Source organism: Wyeomyia smithii, chromosome 1 (genome assembly GCF_029784165.1).
Source record: "Wyeomyia smithii strain HCP4-BCI-WySm-NY-G18 chromosome 1, ASM2978416v1, whole genome shotgun sequence".
NCBI classification, from domain to species: domain Eukaryota; kingdom Metazoa; phylum Arthropoda; class Insecta; order Diptera; family Culicidae; genus Wyeomyia; species Wyeomyia smithii.
This window is the reverse complement of record NC_073694.1, coordinates 77,750,627-77,773,888: the sequence shown is the minus strand read 5'-3', so window position 1 is coordinate 77,773,888 and position 23,262 is coordinate 77,750,627. Positions and strand designations below refer to the sequence as shown.

At 39.4% G+C, this 23,262-nt stretch overlaps 2 protein-coding genes across 5 annotated transcripts in view; both read right to left on the bottom strand.

The window, feature by feature from the left end:
• Positions 1 to 23,262, bottom strand: part of LOC129717858 (acetylcholine receptor subunit alpha-like) — a 503,655-nt gene that overhangs the window by 463,895 nt on the left and 16,498 nt on the right. The window lies entirely within an intron of this gene.
• On the bottom strand, positions 22,026 to 23,123 carry LOC129716856 (uncharacterized). Its single transcript, XM_055666697.1, has one exon. It carries the CDS (start codon positions 23,121 to 23,123, stop codon positions 22,026 to 22,028), a length of 1,098 nt encoding a protein of 365 aa, XP_055522672.1.

Here is a 23,262-nt window from a genome sequence, read left to right as displayed (position 1 = left end):
ACCCAAATTAAAATCGATGCTAAGTATTACACTTCAATTCGTATTAAATGCAATAAATAGCACAGACAGCTACAGTCAATAATACACGAGCCAGAGATTGTCTGTACCATGGCAACAGTATATAGAGAAGTGAGCGAGAGAATTGTTGTTCATATTGAATTCGTGACAAGAAGCAAGAGATAAAGCAGATCGTATGCAACTTCGGTAGCGGCTACTGTCGCGTAGTGTTTCATTCCACAGTGGTAATTACAAAAATCTTGCTACTGTCGTGTGAATACTGTAGCGTACAAGTACATTTCCCCAGCCTGGTTGCAGCAATCCAACTTGTCGCCTTTTTTGTAGATGGGGCACACTGTACCCTCCATCCACTCCTCCGGTACTACCTCCTTCTCCCAAATCTTGGCAATAACCCAGTGTAGCGCCTTTGCCAGTGATTCATCACCGTGTTTTAACAGCCCGCTGGGGAGTTGGTCAGCTCCAGCGGCTTTATTGTTTTTCAGCCGGCCGATCTCCTCTCTAACCTCCTGGAGATCAGGGGCTGGGATTCTGTCGTCATCTGCGCGTACATCGAGATCTACTACCACTCCGTCGTCGTCCTCTGCTACATCACCATTAAGGTGCTCATCGTAGTACTGCTTCCACCTGTCAATCACCTCACACTTGTTCGTGAGAAGGTTGCCGCCCAGGTCCCTGCACATGTCGGCTTGTGGCACATAGCCTTTGCGGGAACAGTTCAGCTTCTCGTAGAACTTTCGTGTCTTATTCGCACGGTACAGTGCCTCCATCGCCTCGCGATCTCGATCTTCCTCCTGGCGCTTCTTCTTCCGTAAGACCGAGTTTTGCCTGTTCCGTGCGCGTCGGTAGCGCTCCACGTTCGCCCTCGTTTGGTGTTGCAGCATTCTCGCTCGTGCTGCATTCTTCTCTTCCACTAACTGTTTGCACTCGTCGTTTCTCCTGTTCGGAGCCATAGTACCAAGCGCCGCTACAGCAGTACTACCTATGGCTGATCGAATGTCCCTCCAGCCATCTAGGTAGCTGCGCCAAGCTGCTCTTCCGTTATGCTGCTTTCAGCTGCTGCGCGTTCTCCCGTGCAACCTCGGCGTCCCGTAGTTGCCCGATGTTTGGTCGCGGTGGGCGATTTTGACGCGTGTCTCGCACCGTCGAAAGTTTTGAGCGCATGCATACTGCAACAAGGTAATGGTCCGAATCAATATTCGCACTGCGGTAGGTGCGAACGTTGATGACGTCAGAGAAGAATTTACCATCGATTAGAACGCGGTCGATTTGGTTCTCCACTTGTAAGTCAGGTGATCTCCAGGTGGCTTTGTGGATGTCTTTGCGGGGGAAGAAGGTACTTATGACTACCATACCGCGGGAGGCTGCAAAGTTCACACATCGTTGGCCGTTATCATTTGATGCGGTGTGCAGGCTATTCGGCCCTATCACCGGTCTGTACATTGCCTCCCGTCCTATCTGAGCGTTCATATCACCGATGACGATCTTAACGTCCCGTTGCGGACAGCTATCATACACCTGCTCCAGCTGCGCATAAAACGCTTCTTTCTCATCGTCGGCTCTTACTTCGTGTGGGCAGAGCACGTTGATGATGCTGTAGTTGAAGAACCGGCTCTTAATTCTCAACTTGCACATCCTCGCACTGATCGGCTGCCACCCGATCACGCGTTGGCGCATCCTACCCAGCACTATAAAGCCCGTTCCAAGCTCGTTGGTAGTGCCACAGCTCTGATAAAAGGTAGCCTCTCGATGTCCGCTTTTCCATACCTTCTGTCCCGACCAGCAAAGTTCCTGCAGTGCTACGATTTCGAAGTTGCGTGGATTTAGTTTATCATATATGATTCCGTCGCAGCCGTGAAAGCCTAACGATCTGCAGTTCCATGTACCGAGTTTCCAATCGTAGTCCTTATTTCGTCGCCTAGGTCTGTGCCGATTGTTCCGATCCGTATTAACTTCTTCGATATTTGCAACATTTGGTGTTTTTCGGGGCGGCTTGTTGGGCCTTCCCCAACCCCCTGTCTCGCCGGAGGGCCATCGTGTCAGCTCTGATTAGAGTCCCACGCTGACACCAGGACGTTGATCAGCCGCTCCTAACATGGAGACCAGACGCTGTTTTGAGCCGCACCATCTTGGTGGACAGATGCTCGGGTTGGCGAAGCATTTCCTCTACCGCCGAGATATGGTTACCGCGCCAACGATCGCGTCGCACCTTCTCACTTAGCTATTGTCGGATGACAACATTTTTAACTGGTAGTCTATTGTATCATATGACTCGTGGAGGCGTGAGATAGGAACTTGTGAGGACCGGAGCTAAGTTTGACGCTCCTTCCAGCTTTTCGACTCATCATTTGAAGCCCACCTGGCCGAAAAATGACCTTCCTACAGACCGTTCTGGAAAACCGTTCTGAACATGTCCGGAAATTCTTGGATCACTGCTTTCAAAGCTACGCAGGGGATTTCATCTGGACCAGGTGCTTTTTTCGTCTTCAGCTTGTTCACCACACCCAGGAACTCTTCATAGGAGGCTTGTGGCCCGTTGGCGTCAAACCCATCTTCTTCGCCGTATTGTGTAGTCGGCCAAGACACTGGATTATGTGCCGGGAAAAGACCCTCAAACATCGAAAAAAACGATTTAGCTTCCAGTCTTTGATATAATATCAATGATTTGATTTGTATTAGTTCTTCTTAAGAGATCGTACTAACGAATAGATAACTTTAGTTTTAAATATTAACTGCTCTATTTCTCGATACATGATCGCTGCGAGTTTCAATCTGTTGTGTTATTGTTCAGGTGGTTTTTGGTAATATCGCTATTGAGAGTAAATGACGTGTTTTTCAAAATTACATTTGCGAATTTAACGTAGATGAAGGATACGGGGAGCACGAGAATAAAGCTATACTGTAATTCAAGTTCATTGTTTCTAGATACCTATTGCTATGATAGAAATCCAACGTTCATGATTTGCTTGACCATTAAACTACTTTGTCAGCACCTGGAAGCACTATTTATGGGATGTGCAGCATATCCATCATTTGAAGCTAATAGTAGAAAATTACAACACAAATAATAGTAATTTTAAAAATAAAGTAGATTGTTTTGACAAAGAAAACCCATTGAACAAAGTTTGAAAAAATTGCATTCTCAAACTTGATTTCTCTACCCAAATAACTGGGGTATTTTACCACACCAACATTCGGAAGGTCAACGCATCAGTAAGCTTGGAAATCTAACATTCAACTTCGGTTTTTGGAAACATAAACAATGTATACGTGTGGCCTCATAACTTTAATTTCGTTTGCTCTGAATTTTTTTCGTAATAGCCCACCATGACGACAAACATGTTTATGTAACCACAGACGCTGTTTTCACACATGCCAAACTGAATACTGGCAAGTAGCGAAGAATGTGTAAAACCAACCAGCTAGTCTGGCCGATCGCCGCAAAACGGAAAAGCAGCAGAAGCTAAAACATAAATATCACCCCTCTTAGTCCTGTCGTTCTCCGCAATAAAAGTTGACGTTTGCATGCAAGTGTGGCGATGGCGCAATGTCCCCGGCGAACGTGAACGTGAGCCCTGTTTCAGGAGCACAGTTGAGTTCGGGTGCGCCGACACATGAATGGAAGGAAATCGTATATTGAGGTTTCTAGGTCACCCGCAGATACCATCACAAGAAGCCCCGCCGCACTATCAGCAGTTATACTCAACATTCTTGTGTAGCATGAATAGTGCCTAGACGCCGTCAAAAGATGTGGTTTTAAATAGAAGATTTTGTGACCGGAATTTAAATTTTCGAATGTTAAACTTGGTACGGAACAACTTGTTTCCGTTTTGGGGTCATCCGCTCTCCTCATAGTTCACAGTTTCCCTCAACAACATTCAAACATGATCTTATGTGTACATTACATAGGTATAGAGTAAAAATCAGAGTCTGTCTTTTTCTGCTGCCCTTCTTCACGAACTGAAAATGAAAGGCGAAACGGCAATGAAAAATGGCAAACAAATATAGAGGACATACTCATTGCAATAAATATTTGAGTATCCTGTAAAAATGCTTCAACAGCATGCATTCTGCAGGAAATCAATACTTGATGTTGATATACTAGAATAATGGTTTCCATTCAATCAGTGTAATACTGACAATGGTTCGTCACTCAGCCAGTTTATGAAGGACACTCGAAAACTCTTAAATCCTCTGACACTTCGTCGGTTTAACCGACTCGAATTACAAGCAGTGAAATGGAATTTAGCACTTATTTGCTCCTGATATTCGTAAAGTATTGAATTTGTTATGACTAATCATAGCTGATTATAGTCGTCGTGATGAGAAGTGGCTTGTAGTGTAACATAAAAACAAAAGCACGTACGAAGGAGTGCAATTCCACAAAAAATCACGGGCAACCATTTTTGATCTGGCTGAAACTGTGCACAGATGTTCCTATTGGAACATGTTTATGTTTTTGAAAAGTGAGCTTTTAAAGATAATTAATATTATTATAATTATTTTATTTAAAAGCCTTCCACTGTGTATATTTTCTCTGGAAGGACAATATCTTGCCGAAGACATTAATCCAATCAAACAAACCGTTGCGGCTCTAATTTTTGTTTCTTATTATTAGAAAATTTTACCATTCGTGATTCTTATTTTTCCATTACCATTATTGACCATAATTGAAATAATTATTTCAAAAAGTAAGCGCGTGTCCCCTTTAGAAGGGCGGCATCCGCAAAAATAATTATTAATCATTATGCATGTCATCCTTATGAAGTGACACCCACGAAACTTATATACATTTTCTCCTATTGATTGCATAATAATTTTACTGCAAGCTAGAGGAGTGACACCCAAATTCCGCCCTGGGTGGTCCCCAGTTACGCAAAGTCTCTGAGTCGGAGTAGGTATATACAGTAAGGTCTTTTTACACGTTTTTTTTACGCGGGTTGCTCTGCTTAATTACTCAAAAACGGTACAAGATATCGACCTCATTTCAATCACGTTTTGCGTTTTAGGCCAAAGGTAATCATATATCCGTTTTCAGAAATATTCACAATTTTTGGTATAAATATTGAAAATTTAAAATGTTGGATTTTAGTCTCGTCGTTTTTCCCAATCGAGTCGGGGAGTTTTTAAAATTTGTGTAATGCTGATAATTAAGTGTTACCTGTAACGGTAGGTATTAAAAATTGATGAAAGAGTTTCAAGGTATAATTTAAGCATACAACAGAGATAAGTAACATTCGACCTACGCACACTATCAAACGAAAAGCCGTGTAAAGTTGTTTTTGTATTCCGCAAACTCTGAATCACATCACATCTCGTTAGACTTTTTGCCTTTTTGTCGATAACGTTCAGCAGCTTCTCTTGTTTCGTGGTCACGAATGAAAATTTTATTTAAAACATGCAATAAGCGTTGCAATGATCAGTTCATTTGCCCAACTGCTCAAAACGTATTGACACACGCCATGCACAGACATCAAGAGTAGACACCAATCACAGAACACATATACATCTTCATACAAAATGCTTGAACGGTGCCCATGGTCTCGCATTCAATTTTCGCTATTCTATTGATTATTGATTTATTGATTCTAGAGCGTACATTAGATTTTTTAAGAATGTATAAAGTGGTAAAATTTCCGTTGAAACAATGTTTACACAGTGCGCTCCCAACAATTTGAATATCTATACATATAAAAATGAAGTTCTATCTATCTGTCTGTCTGTTTGAGACCCCTCCCTCCTCTGGAATCAACAACTAATCAAACAAGTGGAACCAAATTTGGCATGTTCAAGCAAGAAATATTTCTATGGTGGTTTGACACCTCTACTTGCGACACCAATCGCGAGATATAACATTTTTACGAAAAATGACGGTAGAGGAAATGCTTCTCCAACCCGAGCGTCTGTTTACCAAGATGGTGCGGCTCAAAACAGCGTCTGATCTCCATGTTAGGAGCGGGTGATCATCGTCCTGGTGTCAGCGTGGGACTCTAAACAGAGCTGACACAATGGTCCTCCGGCGGAACGAGCCGCTCTGCAAAACAACAAAACGTTGCAAATATCGAAGAAGTAAATACGGATCGAAATAATCGGCACAGACCTAAGCGACGAAATAAAAACTACGATTGGAAACTCGGAACATGGAGCTGCAGATCGTTAGGCTTCACAGCTGCTACAGAATCATATATGACGAACTCAATCCACGCAACTTAGAAATCGTAGCACTGCAGGAAATTTGCTGGTCGGGACAGAAGGTATGGAAAAGTGGACATCGAGAGGCTACCTTTTATTAGAGCGGTGGAACCACCAACGATCTTGGGACTGGGAACACCCGACGACGAGAAAGAAGCGTTCTATGCGCAGATGGAGCAGGTGTATGATAACTGTCCGCAACGCCTTAGATAGGACGGGAGGCAATGTACAAACCGATGATCGGGCCGAATAGCCTGCACGCCGCATCAAATGATAACGGCCAACGTTGTGTGAACTTTGCAGCCTCCCGCGGTATGGTAGTCAGAAGTACCTTCTTTCCCCCGCGAAGACATCCACAAAGCCACCTGGAGATCACCTGACTTACAAGTGGAGTACCAAATCGAGCACGTTCTAATCGATGGTAAATTCTTTTCAGACGTCATCAACGTTCGCGCCTACCGCAGTGCGACTGTTGATTCAGACCATTACCTTGTTGCAGTATACATGCGCTCAAAACTTTCGACGGTGCGAAACACGCGTCAAAGTCGCCTACCGCGACCAAACATCGGGTAACTACGGGACGCCGAAGTTGGACGGGAGTACGCGCAACAGCTGGAAGCAGTATTACCAACGGAAGAGCAGCTTGGGGCAGCTAGTCTTGAAGATGGCTGGAGGGACATTCGATCAGCCATAGGTAGTACTACTGTAGCGGCCCTTGGTACTATGGCTCCGAACAGGAGAAACGAGCAGTGGCGAATCACTGGCTAAGACGCTACACTGGGTTATTGCCAAGACTTGGGGCGAGGAGGTAGTACCGGAGGAGTGGATGGAGGGTACAGTGTGCCCCAACTACAAAAAAGGCGACAAACTGGATTGCTGCAACTACCGCGCAATCAGGCTGCTGAACGCCGCCTACAAGGTACTCTCTCAAATTCTGTGCCGTCGACTATCACCGTTTGCAAGGGAATTCGTGGGGCAACACAAAGCGGGATTTATGGGTGCCCGCGCCACCACGGACCAAATATTCGTGGACTGAATACATGAGAGGAAGAGGTCCCACCACGAATTCATATTAGCGGTGATGAAATCGAGGTGGTATACGAGTTCGTGTATCTGGGCTCACTGGTGACTGCTAACAACAACACCAGCAGAGAAATTCGTCGACGTCTTATGGCAGGAAATCTACTTCGGACTACGGAGGACGCTCCGCTCGAATAAAGTCCGCCGCCGCATGAAGTTAACCATCTACAAAACACTGATCAGACCGGTAGTCCTCTACGGCCACGAAACTTGGACCATGCTCGTGGAGGACCAATGCGCCCTTGGGGTTTTCGAACGGAAGGTGCTACATACCATCTGTAGTGGAATGCAGATGGAAGATGGATCATGGCGGAGGCTGATAAACCATGAGTTGCATCAGCGGCTGGGAGAACCACTCATCGTTCAAACGGCGAAATCGGGAGACTACGGTGGGCTGGTTATTCCGTAGGTATATCCAGTATATTTCTATTTGGGATGTCATGTCGATAACTCCGAGTAACATTAGACATGTCTTCGACGTCGATTATCTCTGGTAGATTCTGGTCAACACAGGTGTGGCCCTAGAGCTCAAACTAGAAAAAAAGTTGAAGATCATAGAGTTTTAGCCATTCCTGTGAATTTTCCATCCACTAACATTTTTTCAGAGGACTTAAATGAGTTTACTCGTAAACATAACGTTGAAGTGCTGAACCCGGCGAGCAATTACTATGCGACACTCTCACGTAATTTGACGCGTTTATGTTATGGCTAGGGGCACCAAAACTAAGAGGAATGGTTAGAAAGCTATAATCTCTCTAGGGCAGCTATTTCGAGCTTTTGGGCAGCACTTTTTTTCGCTTTTGTCGACTAGTGTTATACTGGTTTTGCCCTAGAGCTCAAACTGGAAAAAAATTAAAGATTATTGCTTACTTTACCCATTCCCGTGAATATTGGTGCCCCTAGCCACATAAAGAATAAACCAAATTTGAGTAAAAAAGAGAATTATTTCAGATTATAACGCAAAGAATGATAAATTTTATTAAAAACCCAATTTAACGTTTTCTAAAAAACTTTCATTTTTCATCGATTCCGAGATTTTAAAACAGCATTTCTAAGCCGTCATCTCCTTCCACTATTGCGTATGTAGCGAATGGAATTTTATTACGCATACTATGAATTTTCAAGTATTTTTTTCGACCATGGAAAATGTACAGTTTTCAGCATATATTACTAATGAGCCTCAAAAACTTATTTAAATGAAAGCTTCCGTAAAAATCAGCAATTGAACAAATTGTTCTTGGTTGGCTTCAAATTCTTTTTTGTAGGTGAAATATATTTCTATTCCCTTAAACCAGCGGTTCTCAACCCGGGTACGTGTACCCCTGGGGGTACTCGAAAGCCTTCAGGGGGTACGCGAAAGAAACATCAGTAATGGCGGACGAAGCAATTTTGTCTTATAATACTTCATTTGTTGTTCAATCCTGACCTTAAAACATGACTATAGCAATCAAACCAACCAGAGTTCAATTTGAAACCTGAACTAGACCACCACAACATGATCTACCACTACTCTCCCACACTCTGCGAGAACATTTCATGGGGTACAATCGATATGAAAAATATCGCCAAGGTGTACGCGGACAATAAAGCTTCAGAACCGCTGCCTTAAACGGTTTTTTTCTGCTGTTCTGGTGGAAATGTCCAGATTGATATAGGGGAACTGCTCCATTATTCATCTCAACCCGTATATTCATCTCATTCAACATGTAAACACAATTGAAAACAGGAAAAAACGCATATTTTCTTCCTAAACTAATCTGCTAATCCATGGAATGGATTCTTCTTAGTTCTTTTTAGATTCCTCATATATAAAGTATATCTTCAAAATCTCACTTAAAAGCACTAAATTTGATATTATAGTGGGGCATCAGCACTCGAAAACTCATTTAATTCAATCACCTACCACAGAAAACAAAATTCGCGCATCGTTCTATACGGCTACAACGGGACTCGTTCAGCAGCCAACCAAAGTTTTTTCCATCACTAGCGGACCACTTTTCATTTTAATCACTAAACAAAATCACTCACTACACTAAGAATACATTAATCTTTGTAATGTTCACCTCAAATTTCCTAAAACAAGCTTGAATTAGCAGAAATATATGAGATGAATTCCTGCAATTCCTAAATTTCAACTGTATGTATTCTCATCTGTTTTCACTGTGTTGAAGAAAATCAAGAGTTGCCAAATCAGTTTCTGTTAATACGGAAAAATCATACCGAAAATGTTGAATTATCCCGACATAATTGACATAAATCTACAGCACTGTATTGGTTACCTAGGTTACCAATTTTTCGCGTAAACAACTGTAGCGGATATCTAGGTAACCTACTATGACGGGCTGCGGCTACGTTCATTCATGATAATGTGATTTATTCATGATTAACAGTGAGATGAATATAGGGGCATTGTGAGATGAATAATTGAGCAGTGATTCAAGTTTTGAGATGGATATGGAAGCGTTGTGAAAAATGGTTTGTTTTACAAAATTCAGGATAAATTTAGCTAATTTTACTAAATATACAATGCTAAACGATTCCATAAGAGTACGTAAGCATATTTAGCTTATTTGTTCAATGATTTCGTGAAAATTTGGTGTTTAATCCGTGCATTCTTCGTGAATATCGGCTTAATGAGATGAATAATGGAGCAGTTCCCCTATATACACCAACTAGCGGGCGAAAGTGGGTGGTCTCGTGATGTACTCATGACTGTTATTGGAAATTTTTAATTGTCGACACGGGATGTTTTGTATACCTAACTATTTTATGACAGAAGCACTGTGTTGGTATTAAACCTTACACAGACGTCAAAGTCGAGTTTTATTTGCCTTTTATGGAGGAACTTGATTGTGATAATTAACACAACATGTAGTCATGTCACCATGGAGCATGAAACTGACACACTTTCAAGCGCAGCGGCAAAGCTGTGCATTTACATTCTACAAGCCGGAACAAGCTTGAGTGTAATAGTACTTTTGCATTCCCATTAAAATACTATTTCCTGCACTCATTTGGATACAATTTTCCACTACAGGTTCTTCAATGCTATTTTTTTCCTTTGTACATACCTTACGACAAGGAGCCATCAGAACGTGTGGTTTCCAAAGCTCCGTTAATACCACAGTTTTTCTCGTTTTCACTACTCCCTCTTGTATCGCAATATGCAAATTACTCTTTTTTCATGCGTGCGTGTGCAATACAGTTCTGCTGAAAAGCCGTTTTGTTCTAGACAATTTTTCATTTTGAAGTTTTGCCAAAAAGCCAATGGTTTTTTATCATCAGAGAAGCTCACCCAAATATGTGTACGACGAATCACTACGTACACGAATGGAAACACTTTACGTGAGGGAGAACGTAAAAAAGTAAACCCCAAATACCCAATTGAACATTTCGATGCTCAGTTTACAAACTCAAGGACCGAATTCGTAATGGCAATGAGAGAACGCACATATTCTGCCGTTTGCTGTAGGTTTAAAGTGGACCTAAATTTTCACGATCCAATTACCGAATGTCATAGGAGCTTAAGCATAAACGATTACTCACAAGTTATGGCTGCAATTATTAATTTACCATCACCAGCACTGCATCGGCTGAACTTTATAACAATGCGTCACAAACGAACAAAAGAACAGTGATTAAATGCGCGATAAAATGTCTTAGTTAATACTGCATAGTTTCATAGAATATTTCATTGCAGCCGCGATGATGGCGCTTCAGTTGATGCTGATACATATGTTGTGAATAATCTCAACAGAAAAGCTCGTATTATATTGTATTATTATTATTCGTCGTGAGAATGCGACATGCCACATAGATCAAATGTATGACTATAACTTTCATACCGTGCCTCTATAGTTTGAAGAATATCCCAATTGTCAGCACTGTTTGTCGTAAATCGCAATCTGGATTCAAAAAATGTTATGAAGGAGGTATACAGCATTGCCAAAATTATAATTTAAATACATCTAAATGACAAATTTCTAGCGATAGATTTTTTAATAACAAGGGGCTATGAATGATAAAAACATTTTTAGCATCCAAACGATTTGTTTGATCGGTATAGTGTCTTCGGCAAAGTTATAGATGATAGTTTTTTTCTTCCAAAAAAAAAAAAAAAAAACACTGTAAACAAAGTTTGAAAAAAATGCATATTTTAACCTAACATATTTGGTTAGCTTATAATATGTAGCTTTTATAAAAAAAAATTCATATTAAATGAGTTTTTTCAGATATCTATTTAATTCATAATTATGTTTTTGTGTTTTCTTAACTCTTTTTATCTCACGGTGTATATTGAAGTGGCAATGCTTGTATGAAAAAAATTTCATCATCGAACTTCAAAAACCGCTGATGTACATTTTGTTCATTGGCTCAAAAATATGATCTGTGCAAAATATCAGCTCAATCGGACATGATTTAGGGGTGCCTCAAAGCGCTCAAAGTTGTGATTTTTCTACCTTCGAAAATCGTTACCAAAAAAATGCATAAACGACGAAATGCATAAAACGACGAGGTCTGGTGATATTTCAAAAAAAAAAATTTGACCGAAAATCGACTTTCTGGGACTTAACCGTTTTTTGAGCAACCGAAGGCTTAATATGGAATATTATAAAACAGGCTTCTAAAATGACCCACAGCTCGTTCCAAACCAGATATGAGTTATTCTATTGTTCATTTGGTATCTCAAGCTTGATTTTCATTAGGGTGGATCATTTATTTTTTACTAAGGTGTTAAATGTTACATAACATTCAATTTAAGCTGTTTGAATTTTAGCCAATTCGCCAGATAATATTTTTTTAAGAGGGGAGGGGGGGATGTTTTGTGATGATTTTTTTTTTTTACTAATTTTTATTCAGAATTTATATTGCGTGTTCTGCCACAAACGGTGACATATCAACACTATTACATATATTCAAAGATGACTAGAACAAGATATCTGATTCTTGCAGAATTCATCGGACATGATTGTCGCTGCGCGTGAGCAAAAGTCGAACTTATTTATACACTGTTAATATGATGTATATTTAACGTCAAAATCAACTGACGACAAGGCCAAGACATGACTGCTAGAAGGTGAAATATTTTTTTCAGTATCCATGTGGACGACTACTGCCATCTGCAAAATGATAATAATGTGTACGAATATTTAGTTCTCAAACATGAAACTTTCCGGAAGAATCAAGAATTATCGGCGCATCATTTAAGATTAAGCGTATCATCAGAACTTTTTAATAACCGCTATGAGCACGCTCTACAGCCAAGTTTTCCACTCTTGCCGAGGTTAAGGGGTTATATACCTTTTTGGTTGAGAAAAATGAGGGAAGTTTGAACTTATTTTTAAGTGCATAGCACCATTTTTATTCCATCAAAGTGGTATTTTTCTAAAAGTACAGTTTATCAACAACAACAAAATACGTTTGATTTTGAGATATACCAATTATTACTAGAGTAATGGCCGTTTCCCCGAAAAGCTTTTTTTTTGCAAAGGCTTGCGGTGATCCTGATAGAGACTCAGCGGGTCAACCGAAATAAAAAAAACTCATATTATTTCATTAGTTTAGAAGTGTGCCGTGTCCTTGAACGATCGCTTTTATGAGTATATTGTTTCCAGTGCAAACGGGAACGTTTTTCCCAAAAAATGCACGTTTTGAGCGCTGAAAATTGCATTAAAAATTTTTTTGCGGCAAAATGTAACTGTATGTTTCAAAAAGCGAACGTTCAAGGACCGGCGAATTTATTAACGAAAATTAAAAAAAAATATGAAGGAAATCGGCTCAGTAGTTTTCCGGCAATCAGGATCACGGCAAAGTCATTTTTCGAAAAACACTATTCCGAGATAATCGTGTGTAAAGTTTCAAGTTTAGCTTATGCGGCCGTGGGGAGGCGCGCTGCAAATCGCTCTAATTTTCTCCCTATTGCTCAGATCTTTATGAAAATTCGTGAAAATGTTCTCAAGATGTTGTATTTGAAAATAAAGCAATATAAAAATTTTCGGCAATATAAAAATTTTCGGTTTTGCTCATAGTGACAATTTTATGAGAATTTAAGTCATCAGAAAGCAGCACTAACCGTCGGGAATCGGTCGTGTTCAAATGTATGAATAATATGGAAGTTAGGTATCTTGTTCTAGTTATCTTTGATATATTTTCAACTTTATTTTATTAAAATTGTAATTGCTTCCGCGGTTAAGTCAATATAATTGTAGGAAAATTGTAAACCGGCTTGTCGAGCAAAGAAATGAATATAAAATTAAACCTTAATCTAATATTACATCTATCTTACTGATTATACAGTGAGCTAATCGTTGTAATTGAGGATTGCAACGATTTTTGTCGGAGCGCCAGATAATGTAAATCTTGATTTGAAAGTGCAAAAACATGGTTTGGATTTTTCATTGCAATGAACAGAACTGTGTCAGTGCTCAATAGGTTCGATTGTTCGAATACAATCTTTCATCGTTGTGTTAGGTGCGTACCATGTGCATTCTGTGTACAATTAGTATGGGTGTCAGCATTAGCGTCATATATATGTCACCCGATGAGCATGATGTCGATTTGCTGACATTTGTTGATGGTTTACTGCGCACGATGAAAGAATACCGCGATATCGTAGTAAAGTTGTTTGCGGCACGCAACTCATGAAATCGTATTTACTGATAAGAAAGTCTTAATCTTGCAACAACCGCACAACGTCGAAAATAATCAGCTGCGGGCACCGACGTTAACCAGCGTCCCTCCATCTCACATAAACACACGGTGATGGTTTGGGGCCGTATCCAGGCGTGGGAACTCCCTCTGGTGTTTATCGCGAAAAAACGTAAAAGCCAACACCGCGTACTATAAGGCCGATGTTCTAGAGAAGAATGTGGCCCCGGGATTTCTACAGGAAGAATCATTACGTCTCACAGTAAAACGGGGCACCGGTCCATACGGCGAATATCGTCCAAACGTGGTTTCGGTAGATTTTGACTGATTTTCTCAATAAGACTTTGTATTTTTCCAGTTCCCCGGATCCTCTGGACTTTTATGAATAGTCGTACATGCTGGCAAAGCAGAACGAACAAAAAGTCAATACTATGGACCATTTAAAAAGTTTATTTCCAAGATCTGGGACAAGATTCCGATGGACCAGATGCGTGCCATGTGTGTTTTTTTTTTTTTTTTCAAAATCGTCTCAAGCTCGTCATACAACAGGGTGTGCTGATTCAGAGAAGAATTCTTGTATTTTCACTTTTTTGAAACATTTTTAAAGTGTATTCGAGCTTATGGACCACTCTGTACATATTCGATGCATGCTGTTTGTTTCCCCCATGCGCACTATGAAAATAAAAAAAAACCTAAATTAATCCACCTAGCGGTCAGACCCAGCCTTTCTCATTCAAACTAATTATTTGTAAAAGTAGATTTACATGGACGCTTCAATCCAATAAAAGTATATTCACTCTTTGGGTTCTAAAATATTGATGTTGTAATTGAAGTATAAAATATGAAATTTGACGTAATGTTAGTGCTTAAGAAATAGCGTAATATAAGAAATGACTTTCAATTTCGAACAATTTCATCACGAGCGATACCGGGAAGGTTCACATTGTACGAAACCGCATTTAAATTATTGATGAAAGCAGGTATAGTTTTAAATAGTCTTTGAATTTTTTTTCGTTCCATAACTTTTGAACCACATATCAAGTTGTTATGAAGTTAGTTGTTTGTAAGTTTAAGAGATAACTCGTTCGTATGACGCTAGTTATGTTGAATAAGGCGTCGTTCACAAATTACGTATCGCTGAAAATCTAGATTTCAGACCCCCTCCCCCCCCTATGTAACGATAAGTAACGTTCGACTGACTCCCTTCCCTAAAATTACGTAACGCTGATCAGCCTGACCCCCCTCCAAAATTTTCAATTTCGAGCAAACATCACAGTTACGTAACTGTCTCTACTACCCCCCTCCCCCCTACGTAACAATAAGTAACGCTGATTCAAACCCCCTCTCCCCTTCATGCGTTACGTAATTTGTGTACGACACCTAAGTCGTAAAATCTTTGAGATAATAGACTCGTTGTTTTAACAATTTAATATATAACGGTTGCTTAAGTTCGATTATAAGCGAATGAAATGGGAACGTACAGAGCAGCCGAATTATGAAACCACTTGTTCAATCATAATTCATCAGTTAATCCTTCACATTTCGATACACTACAAACGAAGTTACAGTTCGATTACAGTTAAATTAAATAGGGTGTTATAAGGCAGCTGGACCTCTCATTTGACACTAATTTAGTGAAAATCGGTTCAGCAATCTCTGAGAAAAGTGAGTGAGTTTAAGTATAGCTGGATTTCACATTATTAAACATAACAGGCAAAGTAATAGTCCGATTGCAAAGAAAAATCAATAGGGTTTTATGGGGCAACTAGACCTTCCATTTGACACTGATTTTATGAAAATCGGTCCAGCCATCTCTGAGAAAATCGAGTGAGATTGGGAGAGCGTTACACACACACACACACACACACACACACACACACACACACACACACACACACACACACACAAACATACAGAAAATGTTCAGCTCGTCGAACTGAGTCGAGTGATATACGACATTCGGTCCTTTGGAGCATTTTTATACCTTTAGTTTTTTCAGTGATTGCTATACCTTTCTAGGAGATAAATAAAAGTACGCAGCATAATAAACAATAACTGTATTCCTACTGATGATGCGCTGATCTGAGTTGCATTTTGTGTTTCTCAATTCGTTCGTTTAGAAAATACTAAGCATGAATCAAGCAACGTAGGTTAGTATATACTTTTTAATCATAATAATCAATCTGTTACTGAAAGTGACAATTCTGACCTCAGTCATCTAACGTGATTTTATAACCTTTTTTCCGCTGCTTTATACTTTATACTAATTTGTAAATTGAGTCAAAATTCATTTTTAAATAATAAATTATTGAGTTATTGACCAAGATGATTGAATTACAATAAATAATAAGGGAATGATTGATATAGCAAACCAAGAAACCACATGGTCGCAATGAAAATAAATAGTAAAAGGGTGATATGGTTTAATTTTGTGATATCTGTGTAGGAAGTTCTCACACGAGATTAGTTGATAGATGTTAATTTTTACATAAAACTCGCACGAGCTCATTGGTTTCTCAATATAATAACCATTTATCAAAAATACGTTCGAACATATGATGTCAACAAGTATATTCAGTATTTATGATAAAAGCAAAGAAGCCAAGCAATGCAATGCAAAGCAAGACCTTGGTTCTACATTCCGCTTCCAAGCTCGACCTTTTGTTTATTATACATAGACTTCGCGGTCAAATGTTTAGTGAATAGAATCTACGACGACTGGCTTGTTCGGCCAGCAGCGTACCTCAAGACCTTCTGGGCGGAAATAATAATAACATATAATTCTTTTTGAGCACAAAATGTAGGGATGACGATAGAAAAATGAAACAAATGAAAACTATATCCAATTACATCTCCATAGAACTGATAGCTAGGTTGTTAATATATAAAATTTGATAAAATATAGATCTTGTCGTTGTATTCTCACGACAATTCCTCAGCTATGTATACAGAGCTTTAGAAAAATTGATATACTGTAACTAGATTTTGTAAAAGGTATAGTTTTTCCAATCTTAGGAATGTATAATTTTTGTTTCAACTGGCTAGTGTTAAATCTCTGAATGTCACCATCTATCACACGAAGAAGTAGCGTCATTGGCCCAGTCCTATAGCCACCTGTAGTAAGTTAGGGCCCTGAGCCTCCCCGAGCGCCGTTGATTGATAAGCAAAAAAATCAAATTCTATTGAAGATATCTATTTCCTTACTTGCTGTACTGAACAGAGTTGTCATGCACAAGACTTATGTTTGCAGTTTGCTAGATAATACTAGAAACCTTATTGGCTGACCACAGCAAATATAAAACTGATGAAAAGAAGAGAACTGATCGAAAGAGAAAAGCATTTTATAAAGCGTAGTCATACGTCATGATTTGAGTGTGTCATTCAAGATGATATTTTTCTCTGTGTCACAGGTATAAACTAACATATAAATATGAACTGTAGCATTTTTATAGAACCTTTTCCGGTAACAACACCGAACAAAAAATGGACAGCTGAAATATGCTTGATACTTGTCAAGTATTCAGATAAAAGCCTTTTACTTCACATTACATTCAAAGTTGTTTGACAAGAATCGATGTTTACATGCTCTATTTTGGTACAAGACTTTCCTTTCATTCTCCATCAACTAAATTGTGATTGTTTTGGCCAACATCATCTAGCGTTTCTTATGCTCAAGGTACTTGAGCCTCCAAAATACACTACATGACAGCATCGCAACATTTGTGTTATGTTTCATCTTACTCCCATTTTCTCCCATTCATTATTATTTATTTACCAAATTGACACATATTTACAGCAGCGTGCTTATAACCAGATATTTCTCCAACCATTTCTGCTACTTCTCGCTACGGAATGAGTTGTATTTATCTACCCTCTACTTCATTTTTCTTCCAAACCCTCCAAAACGTGACGATCTTCTATTCTTTATGCTTGAATTAATTTTTCATGCCGATACAATGCCGTGCAAATTCACTGGCTTCACTGGGTGATGTGTTATATTCGGTATGGTAGATTATGGAAGAAGAATGTAAGTTATTTACGATGCTTGATTCCAGCAGTGTTTTCTCGTTTAATGTAACACATTTTGTCACCTGCTGGTTCACGCAACAAACTCTTGACAGTTAACCGTTGTGATACGGCCATAGAAGACTAGCACTATACTCAAAAATACTGACCACCTACTTCGAAAGATAAACTGTTATAAGTTACCCAGGGTAGTCAGTTTAACTAGAGAGTACCTTGCCAATTACACAACTGTGTACTTTTAGTAATGAATTACAACGGAGATTAATTGTTACCACGCTTTGTCAGCGTATGAAACACCACGCGTTTCCTCCAAATATACGCGCATGGTGCTTAAAATATTAGCTCTTTAAAATCAGGGCTTGTAATGGCAGTGCACTCATTATGATATTTTCAATTTTGAAAACAACCAAATTCAGCAAACTCTATGGCGGTTCTGTTTACTCCTTGAATGACAAACATTATAAAAACTAACAGTGGAACAACAACGCGTAAAGCGTATGCATGATATGCGCTAAATGAAAATTATGATTTTTGCGGTAAATTTTTGAAACTTTTTCGTGCATGCTACATTGCACCTAGAAGTGCTCGAAACATATGAAAACCAAACTAAACTAAACAGCTCTTACCGCCGAACATCACTTTTTTTCATCAAATTTTGAAATGTCGTTGTTATCTATAATAGACCATCGCACGGTGACGTCACGCATCTGAATTTGACAGCTACTGGCAACTTTGTTTACCTTCGGGCGATGCAGTTTCGCTCTCAATTAAAGCAGATCATTTCAATTGTTACCAAAATGCCTTTTAAATATTGTGCGTAAGGAGCCAGTACATTAGGAACAATTATAAGTTGAGCAGCATTTTCACTACGCACACGATTGCTCCACCAGAAAAAATTACAAAATCCAAAATGTAAACAATGTAGCCACAAACTGTCAAAAAATTGAGGTTAAAGAAATTCGGTGAGATGGTCTATAGGTAATTTAGTGTAGTTACGCGATTTCTTGTTTTATTTTAAAAAAAACGTTTTTTTATTGTTCAATTTGAGTTTTTCAGCCCGAAAACAATGTATAAGAAGCCTATGTTCATAAAATAGCTATGATAGTTGGAAACAACACTGTAACTATTCAGATTAATTGAGCCGTTGAGAGCAAAAGTGGTACATGTGCCATTAAGTAAATTTTTCAGCAAACGCGATAACCGAAAACACTCGAATAGTAAATTAGTTTCAAATTTTTTTTCCAACTAAACTGCACAAAATCTTTGCTGGAAACGTTTTAAAAGACAATACATGAAAACATAACGAGTTCTGGTTAAAACTTACACCAATTTCAATGGAAAAATATATACCACTTTTGTTCTATGGGAAAAATAATGACAACCAGAAAACGTTTAAAGAAAAAGTGGTACATATCCAGTCTGAGCATGAAGGATGCATTATGACTCGTTAATCTTAGTGCATAGAACATTCATGTCTTCAGTGGAGTTGTCCAAGTAATTGAGTACTATAAGATGATGATCTTTTTGTTAGGGGATTCTATCACTTCGGGGCGCTAGTGTATGCTAGTATATTTAGTAACAAAACTGTGATTTCGGTGCTAATCAACCAATCATTCAAAATTTAGAGAATATATTGTTTATAGTCAGTACGCTGTACATTACGATTTTTTGACATCGAATTTCACTCACGTCTTATAACCATATAGTAGTTCCACAAAAAATGGCCCGGTTTAAATATTTTTTCTTTTAATTAGTCATTTTTGATTTTCCTGAAACTTTGCATAAACGTTTTTATGGGCAAAAGATTTTTTTTTTTTAATTTTATAGACGCTTTAACCTTTTCGGTCATTCGCGTCTTCTAAAGTTTATTTATTCGACTACGGTTTTACAATTCAATAATGATATTACAATAAAATTACAGGAGCTTGATTAAATCTATATCTTCCATAAATTTAAGCAATTGATTTTCAGCTTGTTTATTGTTTCCTAATACTGATTTTGTAGGATTTTCTATGTCTAGCTAGAGGTATACAATCAGTAATAATGTGTATCAGTGTCAATCTTTCGCCACATTTTGTACACGACGAACCGGTTTCAAGTGCTTTGAGGCTACTTGCGCTGTCTGAAAAAATTACCGTTTTTTTATTTGTTGGGGAGTTTAAAATTGCTGTACGAAGTTTGATTAAATCTATATCTTCCATAAATTTAAGCAATTGATTTTCAGCTTGTTTATTGTTTCCTAATACTGATTTTGTAGGATTTTCTATGTCTAGCTAGAGGTATACAATCAGTAATAATGTGTATCAGTGTCAATCTTTCGCTACATTTTGTACACGACGAACCGGTTTCAAGTGCTTTGAGGCTACTTGCGCTGTCTGAAAAAATTACCGTTTTTTTATTTGTTGTCTTCCGAATGCACTCCGAAACCAACCTCACCATTCTTTTTTGAACCATCTGTGAATATTTTATAGTGTTCGGAGAACTTATCATTTATAATTTGTCGATAAACCGCTTGCACTTTCCGTGGGTTGTCTCCGGCTTTTACCATGCGCAACATAGACCAATCTACTTCAACTGCTTTCTGATCCCATCGTTGATCACCCATTCGCCATATACATGTAATTTTTGGGAAGTCCAAATCTGTTATTGCAGCAAACGATACTTTTGCTCTTTCTATCACTGTAAGATTATCAGCTCTGTTCATTTCTAACAATCGTATAGCGATTTTGGCTTCAGTTAAACTGGCGAGATATTCCAATGGTAGTTGCTCTGCTTCGCACATTATGGATTTGATAGGACTCGTTGGAAATGCACCCGATGCGATTCGAATCGCTTTATTGTATAGTGGACAAAGTACCGGTAGAACATTATCTCGCCTTCTCCTGGCTAATGGAAAACCATATAGGAGACGGGGAACTACCAAACTACGTACTAATCTGAGTAATATCTCCCGAGAACCACGCGTTTTCCCTGAAACGATTTTAAGTATGTTAACCGCGCTGGAAGCTGATTTCCTTCTCGCCCCCGCATACTTTTTAAAATCAAATTTGCAGTCGAGGATTACTCCAAGGACCTTCATTTGTTTCACTGTAGGGACCTCAATATCATCTAATTTCACATTATCTATTGTGCCCCGATGGCGGCGGTTATTGCATGCGTGAAGCAATTGACATTTGGGTACAGAGACGTGAAAACCAACCGATGATAACCATTGCATTGCACACTCTGCCGCTTTTTGAATATTTGCCCGCGCATTGTGAAAAGCCGTGGGAGCTGATCTACTAATTGGAATAACTCTTCTTCCAAACCATTATTTTCATGCGAAGGGGGAATATACAAAGATACATAAGTTCTTCGAGTTGGCAATTCAACGGTTACGGCGATTGCTTGTAAAGACGTTTGTAATTGAATTCTTGTGGAGGGCAAATCTTTAAGAACTGCGACTGATACACCACCCCAACCGGTAACTTGATTGGGTGGGGAGCACATGTACAAATAATCGGGAGAAATGCTTGGGCAATTTGACGGGCAAATTGTTTCTTGTAAAGAAATGACATAGGGTTTATATTTAAGTACTAAGCACGAAAGCTCCGCTCTTCTAACACGGTAACCTCTTACATTCCACTGTAACGCTAACGATATTGGTTTTGTTGATAAATCACAGTGAGATTGTGTAAGTCTACCTGTAGCTTTGCTGTTTTTAAAACTATTGTTCACAGTATTCTTTGTATTGAAACTAGAAGCTGATGCGAATGTAATGCTAAAGTGAATATATTGGCAGACTTACTGCAGGTTTACGAATCGGGTGTGTTCACTTATACAGATTGATCCTCAAGGGTTGGAGAGACGCATGTACGAGAATAAACGACACTGCTGCTAGGGGGTGGTGAGGGGAACTTACCATCGTCATGATTCTTACTGTTTTCTACGTATTTCTTCTGGGGTGGTGATAACATTCTCGGTGAAGATGGTGTTGAGTTGTCTTGTCGGCGTTTCATTGATTTGGCGTCCGTCTTGTTGTCGACTTCCGTACGCGGTATTAAAGCTGAGTCAAGGTTTGAGTTCTACTGTACGGTTGCTTCGGGCTTGTTGGAGATCGATGCGGCTGTTTTGAATTTTTTTAACTCTGCTACCTCCCTAATCATCCTTTCAAGTAAACCACGTAGTTTTGTTATTTCTTCGTCCTTTGCTTTTAACTTCTTCATCATATCGGTGTACATCGAATTTTCGGCCAATTCAAAACGGTGTTGAACACTATTGTTTTCTGCAGGAGCTTTTTTTTGTTGAGCTTCATATCTCCTTCGAGCTTCTGCAAATGACACATCTTCATCGACTTTGATGTGAACAATCGCGGTTCCTGCCATTTTGATCGCACATTCCCTCGCTCGTGCGCTATGCGCGCCATTGCAATTTACGCAATGAGCGTCAGCAGAACAAGGCACTGCTTGTTCATGCTCTTGTGAGCATATCGGACATATAGATTTAGCTTGACAATTGCGTTTGGTATGCCCGAATCGATGACAATTACCACATTGCAATGGAGATGGATAATACGGCCTTGTCTTAGCTCTTACGTAACCAAAGTAAACAAACTGAGGAATAGTGGTTCCCTGGAATGTAACAATCATTGTAGGAGTTGGAATTCTGGTGTTTTTCTTTTTATCCCATGTAGAGAATCGTTTAATTTCGAGAACACGTTGTGGACGGAGCTCTTCTAACAATTCATCATCGGCCATCTTTATACCATAAGAACATGTTACGATACACTTTTGGATATTTAGTGTTTGATGGAATTCGACAACCACCTCCGTACCGTCAATTAGCTTCGTAAGTTCCAACAGGGTTTTAACTTGCTTGGTTTGTCTGACCTTGAGAATATAGCGTGATCCTCGAGTTTCAGGTCTGGCGTCTTCAATGTTACCGGCCACTAATTCTACTGATTCCTTGATCAAAAACGGATTGTCGGGAAGTTCGCCTTTTGTTGCTTTCATGGACAGGATTGTCAATTCACCGTTGTTCGGATCCATCCATTCCGGCAAACGCCTGTTAGCCACGCTTCCATCTACTGTTCTGGAGCTTGTTGTGTTCGACCATTTTGTTGCAGCATTCAGGTCCGGAGGGATTGTAGCCTCCATCAGCCCCGGGGTAAACCCGGAGGCCATCAGGTAAATCGCGTAGATTCTTGGGTACCAACCACTAACCTTTCTTTCGGTACGTTCTGTGGTGAACGCTTTAGATTCTGTCCGTACTTCTTCACAAAAGATTCACAGTGTGTAGAACAATAGTTCGCTTGCCAATTAT

Coding starts and splice junctions, on each gene's coding strand:
- LOC129716856 (XM_055666697.1), bottom strand. CDS start 23,123: ATGGCCTCCGGGTTTACCCCGGGGCTGATGGAGGCTACAATCCCTCCG.